Source organism: Vidua macroura, chromosome 8, assembly GCF_024509145.1.
Source record: "Vidua macroura isolate BioBank_ID:100142 chromosome 8, ASM2450914v1, whole genome shotgun sequence".
NCBI lineage: Eukaryota > Metazoa > Chordata > Aves > Passeriformes > Viduidae > Vidua > Vidua macroura.
In genome coordinates this window covers 35,273,188-35,292,362 of record NC_071578.1, presented here as the reverse complement: position 1 = coordinate 35,292,362, position 19,175 = coordinate 35,273,188, and the positions used below count along the sequence as shown (strand labels likewise).

General features: G+C 42.2%; 2 protein-coding genes and 1 long non-coding RNA gene across 11 annotated transcripts in view; 2 read left to right on the top strand and 1 right to left on the bottom strand.

The window, feature by feature from the left end:
• TET1 (tet methylcytosine dioxygenase 1) overlaps positions 1-11,171 on the top strand; it is a 96,863-nt gene extending 85,692 nt beyond the window's left edge. For both annotated transcript variants that reach the window (XM_053984213.1, XM_053984215.1), the window contains exon 13: positions 626-11,171. In XM_053984213.1, coding sequence (XP_053840188.1) covers positions 626-1,767 — 1,142 coding nt within the window. In that variant the 3' untranslated portion in view covers positions 1,768-11,171. The remainder of the gene's footprint in view (positions 1-625) is intronic.
• Positions 1,211-17,071, bottom strand: LOC128810992 (uncharacterized). 2 transcript variants are annotated; one of them, XR_008438193.1, is made up of 3 exons: positions 13,751-17,071; positions 3,289-3,401; positions 1,211-1,291 (listed from the first exon to the last, which is right to left on the bottom strand). It is a non-coding gene; the product is annotated as an uncharacterized LOC128810992 (long non-coding RNA). The 2 variants fall into 2 exon arrangements; XR_008438194.1 differs by lacking the exon at positions 1,211-1,291 and adding an exon at positions 3,040-3,108.
• Positions 17,072-17,222: 151 nt separating this feature from the next.
• CCAR1 (cell division cycle and apoptosis regulator 1) overlaps positions 17,223-19,175 on the top strand; it is a 28,928-nt gene continuing 26,975 nt past the window's right edge. For 4 of the 7 annotated variants that reach the window (XM_053983355.1, XM_053983352.1, XM_053983354.1 and 1 more), the window contains exons 1-2: positions 17,406-17,537; positions 18,074-18,192. In XM_053983355.1, the coding sequence (XP_053839330.1) occupies positions 18,120-18,192 (73 nt within the window). In that variant the 5' untranslated portion in view covers positions 17,406-17,537; positions 18,074-18,119. Of the gene's footprint in view, positions 17,277-17,405; positions 17,538-18,073; positions 18,193-19,175 lie in introns of those variants that run through there. The other 3 variants (XM_053983356.1, XM_053983357.1, XM_053983351.1) reach the window with 2 other exon arrangements.

Here is a 19,175-nt window from a genome sequence, read left to right as displayed (position 1 = left end):
ATGTTGCCAGATACTTTTTTTTTTAAAGGCAATTTCTGAGTCACTATTGGAATGCATGAATCATTGCAATTCAGTTTTTGCTGTGATGGACAAGATCCATAAACATGCTTTTTCCTTTGATCATAATATGGGGTTAAGGCAGGTCAGAATTTCGACTGATTCACAGCCTGAATTTCATCAATTATGTAAAAACTGAAGGCCAGCAGTCAGCAGCTGGGAAGCATTTCTGTTGGACTGAGCTGTGTGAATTGGGAATTAGTGGTTATTTCATTTTATCTGTTTATTTTCTTCATCCCTCAGTGAAATACCTTTCTATTTTATATACCAGCAGCCTGACTGGAAAAGGTTAAGGCATTAATTGGGCAATATAATTTTTTATTTATATATATATATATATATATATATGTATGTATGTGTATATACATATATATATATAAAATATATGTGTATATATGTGATATATGGAGATGTATACAATCATAGAGATACTCCTAGAAAGCTAAAAATAATTTTGAAAAATCTGTAGTCAATGTGCATTTTTCATGTTAGAAAGCAAGTATAAAAATATAAGAGAGGTATTTTATTGATTGAGTAGTACTTACACTTTGGTGTGCATTTCTTCTAGGGAACAAAACAGATGCTTTAAAACCTGGAATAAAAATGGAGACTTCCAGCCACCTTTATGCCATGAAACATACTTCAAACACTACTAAAAATTGCTCTTTATTAAAGCAGTACACGCCTTCCTCCCCCTTTAAGGTGGATAGTTTACATCCTTATCCATCTCTCGCACATAAGTCTGGCCTAACTGCGGTGACTAATATTCAGCAAGATTTTTCAGTTCCCTACGGGTATTTTGAATGCAGTACGAAGCAACCTCACGTGACACCTTATGTTAATTGCAAGAGCTTTGATGTGTCAGTCAAAGATTATACTGGAATTCTGCTGAACGATAAGGTGAACGGCGTGCCACCCATTCTTCCTGAGGTCACTGCTCCAGGCCCCCCAGCCCACAAAGAGCCCCTGCCCACTGTACTTGAACAGCAGCCAGACAAACAGAACTGTCAACTTCAGTTGGACAGTTCTCCCTCCTCAGAGATGATCAGCTCTTGTGACTCGTCAGTCCCGCTAAGCTCTTTGGCGAAGGATGCCGTCGGAACCGCAGCCGACTGTTCCCGTGGATGCCCGGTGGAAAAGGGCAGCTCCCATCCAGGACAGATCTGTGACTTTGACTGTGCTGATGAAAAGCAGAACAGTGCACTGGGACAGCCGGCTGATTCTGAAGAAAAGGCTGAGGAATTGTGGTCAGACAGCGAGCACAATTTTTTGGATGATGACATTGGTGGGGTTGCTGTGGCACCTTCTCATGGTTCTATCTTAATTGAATGTGCAAGACGCGAGCTCCACGCTACCACACCAATTAAAAAACCCAACCGTAATCATCCCACAAGAATTTCTTTAGTTTTTTACCAACACAAAAATTTAAATGAGCCAAAACATGGCTTAGCCATGTGGGAAGCAAAGATGGCTGAGAGGGCGAGAGAAAAAGAAAAAGAAGCGGAACGATTAGGAACAGAGAATCCTGAACTGAACTCTAGCAACAGAAAAGCAAAGCAACCAAGTGAAAACAGAGATATTTTTTATGAAGACAACGAGTTCAACCAAATTCCATCCCGCAGAGCGTTAACAGTAACCAAGGATAACGTGATCACAGTATCTTCGTACGCCCTGACACGAGTGGCAGGGCCCTACAACCACTGGGCGTAGGTGTCCTGTGCTGGGCCCCTCCCGCTGCAGTCACACGGTGTTTCTTTAAGGTGCTGTTAAAGAACAAGTCTCCTGTCGTTTACTATTTGCTCATCTCAACCATTTTAAGGCTGAGGTAAAAACAAAAGGGGGGGGATTTCTTCTTAAACTGTGACTTTAACATTTGGTGGTGCTCAAGCACATTTTAAGCAAAAAAAAAAAAAAGTGTATAGTTTTAATACATTCTAAAGAAAGATTTTGTTTAGGTTATTAACCTTGATTGAATCATTCAGTTTATTACCTTTAGGAATTTATATTTTGGTGCTTTAAATCGTCTGTTTACTACAAAAATCATTTATAGCTATTTTAACAGGTTCACATTTTATGGTGTTAAATCAAGTTATACAGTTACAGCTCTACACAGCTCTTGGTGCTTAACCACATCAAACAGTTAAAAATAAATAAGCTGAATTATTACTTCATGGTGCCATTGCTTTGACAACTTCCAACCATTGCTATATAGTCCAAATCACAGACAAATCTTTCAGAAAACCAACTAATTTTGTTCTTTAGATTCGTCAGTAGAATGAGGTTATTGGTAATGATGGCTGGAAGTTGTTTCTAAGCTGTAAATATATATTTTAAAAGCACTTTCTATTTTTAAAATTAACTTGAAATAGTATAGTATAAGGATCATATTGTCTAAGGTTTGTGCATACTCTACAGAAGAAATGATTTTGTTCTTGCTGTGCAGAGTTCCATGGTGTTACAGCTGCAGGATGTATGCTGATAGCATATGTGGTTGTTTTTAATTTGCCCTTTTTCACTGAAGATTTTATGTTGCATATAAACAAACAGTTATGAATTATAGAACCTTTTTATTCTTTTTCAAGAGAGTGTACAATCATGAAAGAGGAGATGTCTGGTCAATGTGTGTGTTGCTATTGGGAGTTATGAATACTATCTGTTTTTTTTTAAGGCAGCATTTGTTATGGTTTCTTTGAGCAATAAGTGCATCAGTCTCGTTTGTTTTCAGCATTCTAAGTTAACATGGCAACCAAATGTTCCTAATGCCTCAGGGGTAGGATTGTTTTGGGATAAAAAGTTACCCCCTAGAGTTGCCTTATTCTATTCTGACAGAAAAAAACAATTTGAGAAAAATACAAAGGAAGTGTTGGAAAACAATCAATATCAAATTTCTAATATTTAGCAGCAAAGTTTTTGTTAAGAATAACCTATCTGTAATATTCACCAACTTTGAGTTCAGTATTTTTACGAAAATGTTTTGTAAATGTTGGAAGCAATTTATACATTTTACATGGAAAAGGTTGTATCCTTCCTTGAAATTTATGTTCTTCATTTCTGTTGAGAAAGTGACATATCATGAAATGAAATTTACTAAACCAGAGGAAAAACAGACACTCCATTGCTTTTAAATACTGTAGCATCCCACTCTTCTTTCTGATTCTCCTCTCCTATGTATTTCTTGTTTAAACTTATTTATTTAAACAAATTACCAAATGACATTAGCTAAGGACTGACCTCATCCTGCAACTTCTTCCATGTGAGCCGGCTGGAGGCAGGAGGAGTGACCCCAGGACTCCCTGGTGCTGGATCAGGCCCACAGACAAAGCTGTCCCCTCCTCTGCCTCAACCTGTAGGCAGAATGAAGTCACTTTTTCAGTGTGAAAACATACTAATAATATACTTGATAATATTATACTGTAGTGGTGCTGTATAGAGGAATATGAACTATCTGGATCTGCTTTATTTAAAGACAAGGTGCTTTTTCCTTGAGGAGCTGAAGTGCAAGAACTCCATTTCCATTTTGGTACGAAAAGTACATCAGTGGTGTTTGGAACACACAGAGCCAGTCAGGACCTTGGTGCTACAAATCCTTTGGTGCGGCTGTAGATCCAGGAGACTCTTCTGGAGCCAGGTCTGAAGTAGCAATCGCTATGTAATGATCCTGGGTTCAGTTCTGCAGATTCCTGTTCAAATTGACAAAGCTATTCATGGCAGAGGATGGAGGAATGGAACCAGTTCTTTGTATCTTACCTATTTTAAGTAAAACCTGTAAAAACCGGGTATGCTGCAAGTTTTAGTTCAAAGCTTAATATTAGTTCAAATAGAGGATATGAAGGGATTGTAAATAATGATGAAACAGAACCAATATTATGCCATTGTTTTGTACCAGCAGTTTTATGCTTATTGACTATGTAATATACAGTATACATCAAATCATTATGGTATTTTGTGTGCCTTAGATTTCCATTTTAAAACTTGTATATTTTTGGTGAGCCGAAGATTAGTAGGAATTGCAGCTGTCCATACAGTCAGTAGTACTGTACATTCCATAGCTGTTCCAGTCACGTACTTGTCCCACCATATAGAGATTCATTTACTGGTTTCACTGATAGCCCTGACAGCTTCAGTTTCTGCAATGCTGTAATTCAGCACTCTCACGTGACAAATTTTCTACACAAAATTGGTAAGCTACAGAGCCATCTCTACCTTCTAAAATGTTCATACCATTAAAGTGGATAATTTTTACTTGAATCTTCTCATACAAATGCCCACATTTAACTTACTGGAAACTTCAGATAAAAATGTTGCATTGAAAAACCAGCAGCTTCCCTCTAAGAAGTGAGGCACTGAAAGGTGGAGCTAAAATGATCCCTTCAAACAGGTAGCCCAGGTCTACCTTTTTTTGAAATGGCAATTCTAACAAAGAAATGCGTATCTTAACATAATTAATACTATTAACTGATAGGTGCTAAACTCACAGTCACTACTTCATTAATATTACTTACATGAGAGAAATATATCATCTATACAATAACATATCACCCACGGTGCTCCTTCCTTGGCTGTCTTTCACCTAAACTGCTTTTTCAACATGTCCTACCAGGCAGGTTGGCCACTTCCACTTCCTGCTGGACATGTAGTGGGTTGTGATTTGAGAAGCTGATCCTTTCTGTTGCCTGTGCTGCAGTATAGAAAATGCAACTATGTACTGCTTTTACAACTCTGTGCTATTTCTTGTAACACTTCAGGATATTTATCAGTCTTGTACACAAATTGCATTGTTTTCAGTAAGGTTATCATTTTATAAGTGTGTTTATCTCTTAAAAACTTCAACTCTGTGGGTCTGTTCTTTCCTTTGCAGCCCACACAACCACTTGTAATTTGCTCTTAGGTTTTAAACCAAGTCCTTCTTGGATAGCCAGACTAGGAGCTGGATCAAAAATTAAGGTAGCTGGCTGGGTCAGACCTGCATGTTTTATTTGGTTTCCATCAGCTGGCACAATGTTCTGGGTAAAAAACCAGCACATTGAGGTGTGGGCTGGCAGTGGGGTGTGCTTGTCTTTGGGTCAGTTTTTACAGTATGCCAGGAAAGACTGTCATGATCCAACATAGGACACCTCTGACTTCCCAGGAGAATTGTGTCTCATCCCTTTGTCCACTGGGTCCAGTACCACGACTCCACCTCCTCTGGGAGGGGAGGAGCAGGGCTTGTCGCAGGACCAGGTCTGTGTGACTCCCTGGGGAGTCACTGCAGTTGTGTCCAATTAAACAGTGAATTTACTGATTTTTCACATGCTAGTGTATTGCAGGAAATAGAAATATTTCTATAAATACTTTAGTCACAAGATCCAAGAAGCTTTTTAAGTACTTAAAAATACTTTCAGCTTCCAACCTGTAACAGTTGTATTCAGATTTGTTTAAGGACTTTCTAAGAATTTTAACTGCTGGTGTAAGTCCTTGTGTTACCTATGACAGTGTTCCTCTAGATGTAGAACAGGAAATAACTGTAGTATCTTGATCAACCTTTTATGTTAAGCATGGGTAAATGACAACTTGTCTAGTACTTAAGATTCTTTCTAGCATACAACTGTGTGGGGCTTTTTAAAGACCTTTTTAATTTCATTGCAGCATTAACTGAATATGGTGGATTAAATTTGGGTTCACGCTGCTGCAGCCCTGCTGACTCCAAAGGGCTCATTCATCAAGTTTTCCTGCAATTTCCGTATTTAGTTGGATGGATATGGACAACAGTTGACCAAAATTTGTGCCAACTCAGAGGTCAATCTTGCTCTTTCACTTCCCATGCAGTTCTCTAATGTTGAAATTAACTCCATTTATCAAGCGGTCATCAGCTTTGTAATCCATTTCTATATCTGGTTGTTTCTTTTCCATAGAAATCCTGTCATTTCTAGGCTATCAGAAGGAAACTGCTGAAACTGCTGTGGTCTCTGATACATGACAACTCAATTGCATGGCCACTTCCATGCTTTGTGAATGTCAACACCAGTCACATTCAGGCAGTGTGGGACAAACCCTTTCTGGCTTATTGTGGTCACAGAAATTCAGATTAGGGTCTTTGTGATGTCTGCTCCTTAAAACTGAGGTTTATTTCTTGTGTGGAAGCTGTCTGCCAAGCTGTGAGCTGTGATGCTCTGCTCTTCAATAGCAATTAGAGATGAGGAGCAGTCCAATCACTTTTGGGAATTCCTGCTTTATCAGATCTTGATCCAACTTGCAGGACGAGGAAGTGTGGAGGGAATGTCTTTCCACTGATTATTGTGACACCACGGTACTGCACTGCAACGTCTGTGTCACAGCACTGCTCTAACCAGTGAGATGTTTCATTGTGGGTATTATGTACAAATTCAGCTCTTTCCACAGTTCCTCCACAGGCAGAAATCTCTCTCTGCCTGCATCATCGGGTTTAAAAAAATACCAAAGAAGGAAAAGAGTTGGCCCCCATTGTCAATAGACACAGACAAAGCAGCAAGCGCTGCTGTCATGGCCAGCCTGCTGCCCTTTGCCACCATCGAGACAGAGAGTACAGAAAGCTGATGGGATGCTGGTTGGACTCGATGCTCTTTAAGGTCCTTTCCAACCTTAGTGATTCTCTGCACAGCATAAGTAAATCACGGGCAGAGTTGTAAGGGTACAATTGGTTTTTGAGTCAACTTTCTATGTACGTGTAGTTGCCATGGTACTTCTTTATACTAACACTTCTTGTTGGCCATCTGACTTTAAATTCAGTAGCTTATTTTATTTAGTCTGTGACACACTTACATTCTTCTTGAATCTAAAACAGAGTGACCAGTGTCAAAAGTCTAGAGGATATGGCTACTTACTCTTAACAATTCAGGAAGTGGTTTCAGTCTCTTCTGGGATTAGCTGATGTTTAGTCAGTCTTCACAAGTTGTCTATATTCTGCTTTAGGATGTTGCTACAAAATTACATCAAGGAAGGAGTTTTACATTCGGAGTTTCCTGAAAGACCAAGGATTTCTAATAGTAGAACCTGATCAGGCTCTGGATACATACTCTGGATCACTTCCTCTGAGGAGTGGTTGAATATATGCTGTGTTTATTACTTCCCTGTTAAAACCTTTTTGGTTCTTTTAGAGAACAGGCAAAACTTTTTAATACTGTCACATACTTGACTAAATTATGAAGACTTAGTTCTACGTGATGTTGTGTTGTCTCCCTGAAAAACACTTAATAGTGTTGAGTCGGTATCAATAGTGTTGATTAGTAGGTATCACTTTCTGCTCTGTACAGGTGACACTGGATACTCTGGCCACCTTTCTCTGTGGTCTTTCTGGACCATCAGCTGTGGTCAGTTAGTGCTGGCTCACTTTGTCACCTGCTGCTGGATGCTTTCAATGCTTGTAACTACCCCAGAAGTTTTTCCCTTCGCAGATCTGCTTCAGCACTGGGCATGAGCAGCACTGATGCTGTCAGCCTGCCCGTGAGCCCCCTGCACTCTGTCCTGCTTGCTGTGGAAATCGGCCATCTCCATCTCAGCAATGTCATATGAGGCTGTTCTCCTTGGGATGCTCCCCCTAAAATCCAGTTATTCCAGTCACCTGGAACAGGCTGCCCAGAGAGCTTGTGGATGTGCCCCATCCCTGGAAGTGTCCCAGGCCAGGTTGGACAGGGCTTGAAGTAATCTGGTGCAGTGGAAGGGGGATGGAAAGAGGTGAGCTTTAAGGTCCCTTCCGACCCAAACCAGTCTGATTCCTTGATTTTATATTCTATGTGTGACAGTTCTAGGGCTTTTACTTCTGTTTTTCTCATACAGAGCCTAGAATATTACAGGTGGGATTTTTTAAAAGTCCAGTAGAGAGGAACAATTTATAATCTTTCACAATCACTGTTTCCTTACTTTTTTTAAATCAAATAATCAGTTTTCCAGTTAATTTTCAGATTTTTTGATGTAGTTGTTACAATCTGTTCTTGTATCTGCAAGTAGCCAAACAAAAGAGACTTTGCAAGACTAGAAAACCATCATCCCCTGAGAAGAAGTCATTCCTTCTCACAGTACAGGATTTTTTCATGTTGGTTGCATCTCTGTGTCCTGTTGTCTTTTGAGTCACTTTTAACAGCTCTGCTCCATTCCTGACATCAGACAGCTGCTGCAGCCCCTGTATGATTGCAAGAGCAGGAGTGTTTCTTTACATCTTCTTTACATCTTAGATCAGTCTTTGTGAGATATCCAAGTACTATGTATGTTAAATGCCTGAACTAACATAGGACTGCTTGGAAAAAAGATGTTCTTCCTCTGTGGCAAAAAATAGAATTTGAAGGTGCTTGAGAGGAAAATAATTAAGGTGGTTACTGCATTTTATTAAAGGGTATTCAGGTGTCAGCATTGCTGTTTCTTTGTCTTTCTGAGAATCAAGATTTTAGGATTTTTTCCAATCCGGTTCCCCAGTTCACCATCCCAACAATTGCTCATGGTGCTTAGCCATGTACTGCTAAGCTTCAGTTTTAAAAGATACAAGATGCTTCTTGGTGCTGTGTCCTTAATTCCTCCAGACAGTGTATTTTCCTTTCTTCTGCTGGGCCATTATATGTGGCATTTTTCCACACACACTTCTATTCAAATGCCAGAATCTTCCAACAGCATACTTGCAGTGAATGCAGGACTGGGGTGCTAAATAACTGAAGGTGACTTGCTTTGGTGTGACTGACCAACGGTGCTTTTTCCAACACTTTGCACACCTTACAGATGTTTCTCACAAAGTCACAGAGCGCAGGTGTACACCTCAAACACTGCATATGTAGGGAGGACAGGTTTGGCACTTAAACTACAGAGTTACCAGTTAGAGCAGATGAACTGTGTTCCAAAGAAGTGCTGTTGCACTGGAGCCAGGGAACTGCTCATTTTGATGTTCAGTAGTGCAGTTGTTGTCACAGAACATTTTAATGCTGTCGTGGAAAGTTTTGTGACCTGATCAATATTTTACATGTATATCTGTATTTTTATTATATTGTAATGGAAAAAGGGTCTAGGGTTTGGGAGTTGTCTTAAAGTAGGAATGGAGGCCCTGATTCTCATTTCTACTACTGTCCTTTGCATTGCATTGGAAGGATAAAGGAGCCTTAAATGGATGTCACTTTAGCTTACATCCTTTGGAGTATCCCATCACCCTGATCGGAGTATAAAAGGTCAGTAGTATAAATAAAAACAGTTATCAAATGACTGATTTGTACAATCCTCTGAAATCAATTTCATGGTATCCTTGCTGTGCACATACTGGCCAGTAACATGCAGACTGCTCTTAGTTTAGAAATACAGGTTGAAAAGAGACCTGCTTCAGTTTTACCAGGTTTTAATTATTTGCTTATATTGGCTGTCCTTTGCCCAACACCGTCTACAAGGACAATGTGGTAAAAGATTTGTACCTCTAGGTAATGGCCAGCCCAGAAATCTCACAAAATTAACCAAAATGCTATTTTTATGGTAGCTCTTCTTAAAATACTTGCTACCCTTTATCATAACGTGGATCCCTTTTACTTGATGATATAAACTGGGGTTGTGACAATCTACTGAACTCCCTTCTGTCCTGACTTCACACCCAGCAGAGTGTGCAGTGTTGTGTGCTGTTGTCACACTGGTGAGTTTGGGGACACAAAGTTAAAGCCAACACCTTCTGCCTTCCCTGACTGTGGTGCTACTTGCCAGGGAAAACCCTGGCGTTGCTCTGCATGCCTGAGTCCTGCAGAGCTCCCCTTGCTGTCCATGGAAGTTTTATGTAAACAACAGCCCCACTTCATTGCAGTTATGCAATGCAAACTTCTCGTTCAAAAAAAGTTTGAGGAGAAGGAAATATTCTTTCCTTCTTAAATTTTTACACTGCAGTCATACTGCAGAGCATAATGAGAACAGATTTTGTACCAACTTTGTGAATGCCTCTCTAATCATGCAACTCAAAAGGCAGCAGCTGAACTTCATGAAGTTCTTGTCCTCTAAATGAAAAAATAATTGTAGTCAAGAAGAACAAATGGGATATCCCAGTACTGCTAAAAGAAAGCCAGTTCTAACCAATGCAAACATTCATACATGTCAGTCTTTACCAGTGAATTATTCTACAATTATTTGTTCCATTTGGAAGAGACAGCTCTTCGTAATGTGACAATATCATGCCAGGTCACAAGTACTGATCAGAATTTGCTGTCATTAAGAAAGAACATAAATATGTAAGGACATGCTGTACTGAAATGCAGTGGCTAATGAATTCCTCCCTGCTTCAGGAAGATAAAAGATTAACAATATACCAAAGCAAAAGAAAAAAAGGTCATGGTTTGTTGTTTTTTTTTTTTTTTCCTTCTCTCTTTCTTATTTTCAATCTTTCTTTCCTTGGGATGCATTTGATATTTATTTTTCAACTTTGAATTTGAGGTTTTATTCCCAGTTACCAACATACTGTATTGAAACCTGGAACATAAAACTAACATTTTTAAGCAAAAGATGATGTACAGGGAGAAAAAAAATCAGAAAGAAAAAGCACTTCATTATGTCACAGTATTTACAGGAGAAAGTGTAAAAATTACTTCTTTTCTCAAAAAAAAAAAAAAAGAAAAAACATTTGGGGCCTGATTCTTTCCTAGTGTAACTGAGCATAGCTCCCTGAGGCTGGTGGAGCTGGGCAGAGTTATGCTAGCTGAGAAACTGAACCTTAAAATCTTCTTTGCAGACAAGGGAACCCTTACCAGCAGTACTTGAAGACTTGTGAGTTGTGACTGCATGTTACTTGAAAGATCTAATTAAGCTATGTTTTTTGGTGCAAGCAGTTGTTGTACATGATTTCATGTTTATGTAGCAAGATGCATTGAAATGTTGATACTAGTATTGAAACATACATGTAAAAATTGTCGTTGTGGAAATTGTCTGTTCTGTTCTATTTTTCTTGTGTGTCTCATCTGTTTAGAACGTAAACTTTCTTTTTTTTTTTTTTTTTTTTATTGTCCTAACTGAATAAGGCTAAATGAATACTGTAATTGAAAATATATTTTAAATCTTGTCATGAGTTTTTAAAAAGACTATTACAAATTGTATCATTCCTGATTACACAGAACTTTGTGGGTGGTTTTAAATAAATTTTATACTTCTATTTTGCACTTATTAGTCTAATTTTTCTTTCCTGCTCTTAGCAATAATAACCACTATCACGTGTAGAAGTGTATCTGTTAATTATCAATAGGACCTAGAGGGGTTTCACCCAAAGGGTCAGCAGGTTCTGCACTGGAAAGGGACAGGCACAAAACCAGTCCCTGTTCTCAGTCTGCCTCTGCTTCAGGCTGGACTGACCTGTGCCCAGGTCAAGAGAAGCAGCCAGAAAATCTGAACTTAATTTTCTGACTAAAAAGGACAAAAGCAGTTTGTGAACACATCTGTACAGGGCCTCTTTTTGCTACCTGTCTGGCAGAGCAAGCTTCTGGGAATCATTTACTGTGGCATTTAACTACCAGCCACTGGAAATATTTTTATCAGGTTTTAGTTGCTGCAAATCAGAGGGTATGGTTGGGGTTTTTTCTCAAAACAGACCTCAGCAGTAGCCTGCTTTACTGACATTGTAGTGCACAACAATACTAAACAGAATCCCCGTTGTTCAGCTCTGAAGAAAAGGAGGAGTACAACTCTGCTCATACTTGCTTCTTTTCCTTCTCCAGTACGTGCAGCAGCAAAAATAATAAGAAAAAATCATCTTCCAGGTAACTGGAATCTCCTAGAGAGTAGAAAAATGCTGGTATCCTCTGGCTCACTAATGCCCTGGAAAGAAACTACATTGTGTGATGTGGTACATCTGATTCCTGGGGGATGGATGTGATCATCCAGCAGGGAGGCCTTGACCCTCCTACGTAAGCTGCTCTTTGGGAGGATAATCACTACTGGGGTTTGACAGCAGCATCTCCCCAGCCCTCCCTGAACTGCTCTGTTCAATCTTAGTTAACAGAGCCTCACGCTCCAGGGTTCGAGAGCAGAGTCAGGAACCCCCAGCACAGGTGTCCTGAGAAAGCACTAGGATTTTGAAAGGCACTTCAAGCCTTTGGCCAGACCAAGAGCATGGTTCCTGAGGAAGAGCTCCCCATGAGGAACGTTTCCCAGGTCCTGCTGGGGTACTGCCAGCCCCAGTCCATGGCCTCCCCCGGCATTCCCGCTGGGCAGGGTGATCCCAGTCAGGGCTGGAGCGTGGTACACGGAGAGGTATTAAAGCATGGCTTCACCTCTGCTTATGGGAACAGAGCTAAACCAGATTTACCTGCCCTGGCATCCCTGCTGCCAAAAGTGAGCTCACACCTGGAGCTGGCTTTAGTGCTTTTTTAATATCCTGGATTTCTGATGTACATTATACAAGGTAAGAGAATGTTCATGTAGTACACTTGGTTGCTTCTAAATTCTTAAGCTTTAGATTGCAATGCCTACTAAAATGGTGTTAATTGTTAACAATTAATTGAGCTGCAAAATAACCTTTTTGGCTGGTGCTGCAGTTAGAAGTTTTCTGCAGTACTCCTGCACTACTACATATCACAGAAGGCCAGGATTTGCTGTTCAACAATGCTAATGTTGGTTACTGCTGTTGATAGTGAACACGGAGTATTAGTTTACATTCAGAAGGATATTCATCAAAATACTGGGGTTTCTGTGCACTCTGTATATCAGAACAAGCAACATATTCAAATGTTGTTTACACATAAGCAAGACAATGCTTCAATTAGTGTTTTGGTTCAGGATGTGGCCTAGATAGTCTAAAATAAAATACCAGCAATCTCCATCTGTGTTTTTAATCTTAGACAAACTGAAAAAGTATTTAAAATGTGGAAATTTAAACCCAGCTATTTCAATAACCATTGGCTGGAGCACAATTCCCAAGATGGGCCTCCAATTCCATGTCCAGTCTGTTTACTTCTGGATACTCTATTGTGATACATACCACTAATACAAAATCCTTACATTCTTATAGCTTGAATTCTTGAAAATGTCCATGTCTTTTTACACTAGGCCAAATATTAGTTACAACACTGCTGTACCGCGTGTACATCTCCATTTGTAACATAACTGGGTAATCCTTTCATGCTGTCTGATCCTGAAGGAGTCCTAAATTGCTGCTAGAGGCATGACAGCCTTTTTTTCAGCTCACAACAGCAAAACCTTTGTTTCCTGTGGTGTAAGAAGTCAGCAGCTGAGTTTCTTGTGACCACTTTGTTTTACACGTAGACTTTGTTTTTGCATGAGGATAACTGCCTCCCTTCACTTGAGGAATTCCTTCAGGAAATGAAGCACTGAGCCAGTGCTGACTTCCACAACAGCAGAAAGCCTTGTAAGGACTCACCTGGATTATGGCTCCTACAGATTTTAAGGGCGGGATTTGTTGATTTTTTTGTGCTGTTGCAAATTATCTTGTTCTTGAGGGTAAGAGGCTGTAAGTGGTTCAGGTGGGTCCCTGCATAACAATACTCCTTGGGCCCCAGCTCTGCCTAGGGTAGGTACTCACAAAAATTTTAGAGAAGGCAGAAACCCCAAGGGTGTTGTGTGTAGAGGGCTCACAGCAAGCCTGTCAGGTGCCAGAGGCTCTGGAACTCCCAAAGAACACAGGCAAGCGTTCCCTTAATATGCAACTGCTGCTGCACCTGAGCAAACCGAGTAGAAACCAGAGCTTAGCGCTGTCCTTTGCTGTGTCCCACTGCAGAGGCCTTACCTGGGCTCTTGCTGCACACAGAAGCTCTCAGGACGCTCCCTGCTCCTCCTGTACGTGGCAGCCTGGGAGTTAAAGCTGTCGGTCTGTGCACTCAGCTGTCCTGCACCAGGAACTCTGACTGTCTGTCTGTCTGTTTGTCTGTCCTGCAGATGGCAGAGGCCTGGGCTCTGCTCTGGGCGGGGACTGAGCACTGCGGGTTCTCAGCTCTCCATCTCCTGCTTCTCAAGCAATGGAACTGAGGTTTTAAAGGTGGTCAGGATTTTCCTTCCCACTGCTCTTCTTTATTGCCTGTCTGCAGTTGTACTTTTACTTGGCTTCCATGTGGCTGGGTTACCCCAAGATTGTAAGGAGCGAGCTCAGAAACCTTTTCTGTGTGTGCAGTCAAACCCAATACACCCGAAAAACAGAGCCAGGGCCTTCCTGAAGGTGCCGAGGGCTTGAATCCAAGTCAGACCGGGTCAGAAAAGAGGAACCCTTAAAATGAAAGCAGGCTGTTCTTGTGCTTCCTGGGCAAGGTGAATTACATCTCTTTTTTTTATGGGATGATCACAGAGCACCCCAGGCTGGTGGGCACCTCAAACCATCACCCGGTGCCACCTTGTGTGGAAAACAAAGCCTAGGTGGGATTTTCCAGCACCCTGCCCAGCTGTGTCTGGAGAACTTCTAGGGATGGGGACTCTCTCAATTGCTCTAACTTAAAAAATGTATGTCTTTTATCAAGATGAAAAACTTTCCCTGTGCTTCTGGTGTCTATTACCTACAAAATAATTAAGAATTACTTTACTTATGCCATGACATTTTTACTAATTTAAAACTTTGTTCTCAATGCATTTAATTTTATTGCAATATAGCAGACCACAAAAGTTTTTCTGTCCTTACCCTGGGACTCTTAAAAACAAACAAACAAACAAACAAACAAAAAAAAAAAAAAAAAATTAAGCAATTGTTACTTGCAATCAGCTAAACCTGAGCAGGTTGGTTTAATTCTGTTATGTCCTTCCTGTATTCTTGAGGGGTCTGGCCAGTTGAGAATCACTGTTGTCAAGTACTTTGTACAGCAGTATGGAATAAAGTCCAGTTTATTGTGTTTATTGTTAAATTTCAGTACTGACTGCGTCACACGCTTGGCAAAGTGTGAAGTACATATGGCTACAGTCAAAAAGACTACCAGAGAAATTTTTGTGCACCAAAAAATCCATGATAACTTGCTTAGATGCTTACATGCTGCAGTTTATTACAACTTAAGCACCAAAAAGCCATTAACTGGACTGTTGCTACCATTCCTGGATATGTAGAAAGGTAAAAATGTGTTTGATCCTCTCTGAAGGATCTCTTCTGGCCTTCTGAAGAGAATGAAGAAACAGCCCCATCAAGAGCTGCAAAAAGCAGGTTCCAATAGTGACAGGTTTAGATCTGCAAATTAATTCAGAAATTGAACAGGATGCATGGAAATGTATTTCCAACAAGAATATGGAAAAAATAATAAAATGAGTTTTCATCGTCCAAATTGAGTGAAATAACCATCTCCCTGTAAGTGCCATTGAGCTGGACAGACACAGACAGCAGCTTTATTCAATTTTGTCAAGCAGCTTCAGGAAACACTGATTTCTGTGTCTTATCAATGGTACAGATTATCAAAAGTGTGTTCATTAGAAGATCATAATTTCTCTTCCAATTCTGTCCCCAGAATGCGTAACACAAATACAATTAAATGCTTGGGGTGTTGGGTTTTTTTTTTTTTCCAGCCAAAAATAAGCCTTAACCACGTTTCCTTCTCCATTTTTCTTTCATAGCAGACATCTAAGACCAGAAAGCTGGAAGCAACAATTCACTTTATGGGTTTTGCCTTCTAATTTGTATCTTTTTCTCAACCTGCCTCATTACTTTAAGGTGATTTGTAGAAATCTCATGTATTTCAGACTTCTGTGCTCTCATCAATTTTGGATTAAATTGTCCAGTGCACTTAAGAGATAGTCTGGGGGCTAGAATTATTTTAAGAAACAAGACTACAAGTGCACATATTTTTTCACTGCCACTTCCATTACAGCTGTTTTTCATCAAAGCAGCGTGTTTGTCTTGAGTAGAGGGGCTACAGAGACCTCAGCCATTCAAAAGGAATCATCAGTGTGCTAAAAGTGGCAGGGGCAAAATCTGCCAGGTAATGGTAGCAGTGTGTATCTGGAAAGGAAAAGTACAAGAAATGTTCTGCTTGAGGTACAGGAAATCAGGGCTGTGGTTCCTCTGAGCTCCCGAGGCTTTCTTTGAGAGCCTTTATTGTCTGGTAAAGACCCTGGGCCAGAGGAGTGCAGAATACCTCACAACACTCTGACATTCACTTACAGTTGCTTTCTACTTTAATGCAATTTTCTCGTTGTCCTTTTCACATACAATGTGGAGGAGAGTCCTGCAAGCTTTTCAACATTTAATCTTGTCTCCAGGTTAAAGGGTACGGATTCTGCTTCAGTCAACTGACTGAGCTGGGGGGAGTTAAGGCATAAAATGTGTAGACTTTAAAAGTAAGAATTATGCTTCTGAGTGTAAAACATCTAAACCCTCATCTAATTTGAAATATAACTTTAAAAGCAAAGGTAGATCTGCCTTTATATATTATTAACTACCAAACGCTGGCAGAAATTTACTTGCGCCTGATGATCTTCTGCTTCTTTATCTAGATGCCCTCCTACAAGATAATCCACCTCACTGCAAGTGAGTTTGATGCTCCTCAGGATTTTATTTCATCATCATCTTCTGTTTTTAATGACAACGTACCACTTCAAAGTCCAATTTTCATTTACGAAGCGCTGACTTACTCTCAAATGTAGATAGGAATTCATGTGTCTATTTCACTTCAAAACAAATTCGCGCGAGAAACTATTGATGGGATGGAAAGTTTTGTAAGAACGCCAAGGTCACGGGTTCAATCAACGCCTACATGAGTCGGCCGCTCACTTAAAGAGCTGGACTCGACGATCCTTTTAAGTCCTTTCCGACTCGGACTAAGAAAGAAGAGAAACGACTCTTGCCCAGAACTCCTGAACTGCTTACTGCACTGACCCTGCCTGCAGGCTCCGTCCCAAAGCATCTTACGAGCTTTGGTGCGTCTGGGGTGGGTCTGCTCTGCCTTCACCTCAGATGACCCCTATCCCCCCAGAGAACCGCCCGAACGTCTGTGCCGGCTGTCAGAGGGCCGGGAGGGGGCTGAGGGCCGCCTGTTTCCGAAGCGGAGAGGCACGGGGGGCTGTGTGCGAGCACGGCCGAGCCCTCGGCGGGGCTGAGGGGACCCCCGGGCGGGCGCGGCCGGCGCGGCGCCCTCAGGGCGCTCCCGCCGCAAGATGGCGGCGCCGCGGCCCCGCCCGCGCCCGCCTCGCCCAAGATGGCGGCGCGGCCCCTCCCCCGAGCGCGCGGGCCCCGCACGCGGCAGGGCCGGGCGCGCGCGCCGCCCCGCGCGGTCGCAGCCGTGACGTCGCGCGGGGCATCGGCGCACGCGCGGGGCGGGCGGCGATGGCGGCGGCGCGGTCTCGCGCAGGTACCGCGGGCGCGGCGCGAGGGGCCGGGGGCGCGCGGGCTCCGGCGGCCGCCCCGGAGCGGAGCGGGGCCGGGCAGGGCCGGGGCGGCGGGACGAGGACGAGCGGGAAGGAGAAGCGAGCAGGAGCGGGAAGGGGCGCGAAGGCGCCGCTTCCCGCCCGGCACGGCGCCGCCGCCGCCTCGCTTCGCCTTTCTGCCGCGCGGCGCTTTCCGCCCGGCGGCGGGGCCCGGGCACGCGGCCGGGAACGGAGGCCGCCGAGGGGTAAAGGAGCCGCTCGCGGGCCCCGGGGGCGGGCGGGAGGCGGCGGGGCCGGAGCGCGGCCCGGCCCGCGTGGCCGCCGGGCCCTTGTGCGCCGCGCCGGCCGCGGCCGTGCGGGAACGCGAGCGGCGCTTCCCCGCGCCGGCCGAGCGCAGCCGAGCGAAACAAATAGCAAATACGAGTTCTTGGTTCCGCAGAGCCACCTTTGCCTCCCTCTTCCTGGAAATGGCAATGCGTTTTGGCCTCTTGAGTCGCGTTAGTCCCATTTTTAAGAAGTGGGAGATGGAGATTGTGCTTTGGGGAAATAAAATAACTCGCCTTACAACTTCCTGTGTTTCCCATACGTGACGCATGTTGCCCACCAGGCTTTAGGGATGTAAAACTAATGTTTCGAGACTTTTTTTTTTCTGGTTTCGAGGGGTTTTGTTGTTGTTGTTTGGTTGGGTTCTTTTTTTTTTTTTTTTTTTTTTTTTGGCCCAGAATTAAAATAGCCTGACGGTATTTGTATCAAAGATTGCAGCTGCGCTTTATTTTACTAGATTGCAGTTACGGAAGATAGACACCCAGGAGATTCTACCTTCTGCCATGGCTCAGTTTGGAGGACAGAAAAATCCCCCTTGGGCTACTCAGTTTACAGCCACTGCGGTGTCTCAGCCAGGTCAGTTTACACTCGATGTTTGAACCCTGACATCTAGTAGATTTGGAGATTCCATACATGGGTATGCACTTCAGAGTGGCACGATGCTAGCTAATTTATCGAAGTCTATTTAGGTGGTTTAAATCGGGAGTTTTTCCCACATTGGAGACCTCAAAAGTTGTTGCCTAATACTGTCTGTTGGTTTTGTTTGTTACTTGGTTTTCTTAAGGGGTGTGAGTAAAATCCCAGGTCAATTTGTATTGATTGTTTCAGTCAATAAACAACGTATCGAGTTAGTCGTATCCCAAGATGTGTAAATCAAATTACCTCCTGTTAAATTACATGGTTCTGGACTAAATAATATCAGCTCTAGTAAGGCATTGAAGATTTCTTAAGTGCTGCCTGAGTTTCATTTCCTGGGCAGGCTGAATCAATGTTTACAAATTATTTTATTTATTTGTTTTATTAATGGATTAGATGTAATCCACATAGTAGAAAGTTCTCTGAAATTTGTTACTTGGGTGAGAAGGGGGGGATTTATTTTTTAGTGTTAAATTAGAATTTAAAGGTCCCTGTAATAACCAGAGGTATTGCCCTAGTAATGGTAGAGAGTTTCCTTTGATTTAGCTAGGAAATGTTATTAATTGCAAGCCACTGCTTAAAAAACCTGGCTGGCTCCATTTGCACGTTGGCTTACAGCAAAGAAGGTTTGAAGCAAGAATGTGAAGCTTGATGCATGATGAATTTTGGTGCTTCCATTTCCAGTTCTGGGGTGCCTTGTGCTTTCCTCGAGTACAAAGAAGGTTTTGTTTGTTACTTAAATGTTGGAGCTGTGCTGTGCAGTGTGAAGAGAGCTCAGCAAAGCTGTGGCACTCAGAGGGTTCAGATGTGTGGGTTCTGTAGTTGCTCTGGTTTGATGTGAAGTTCAGTGTCACAGCTCCTTTGTCAGTGGCAGCCTGGCAAAGGCTGGCAATGTGTGAGTTCTCTGGGGTGGGAATCTTTCT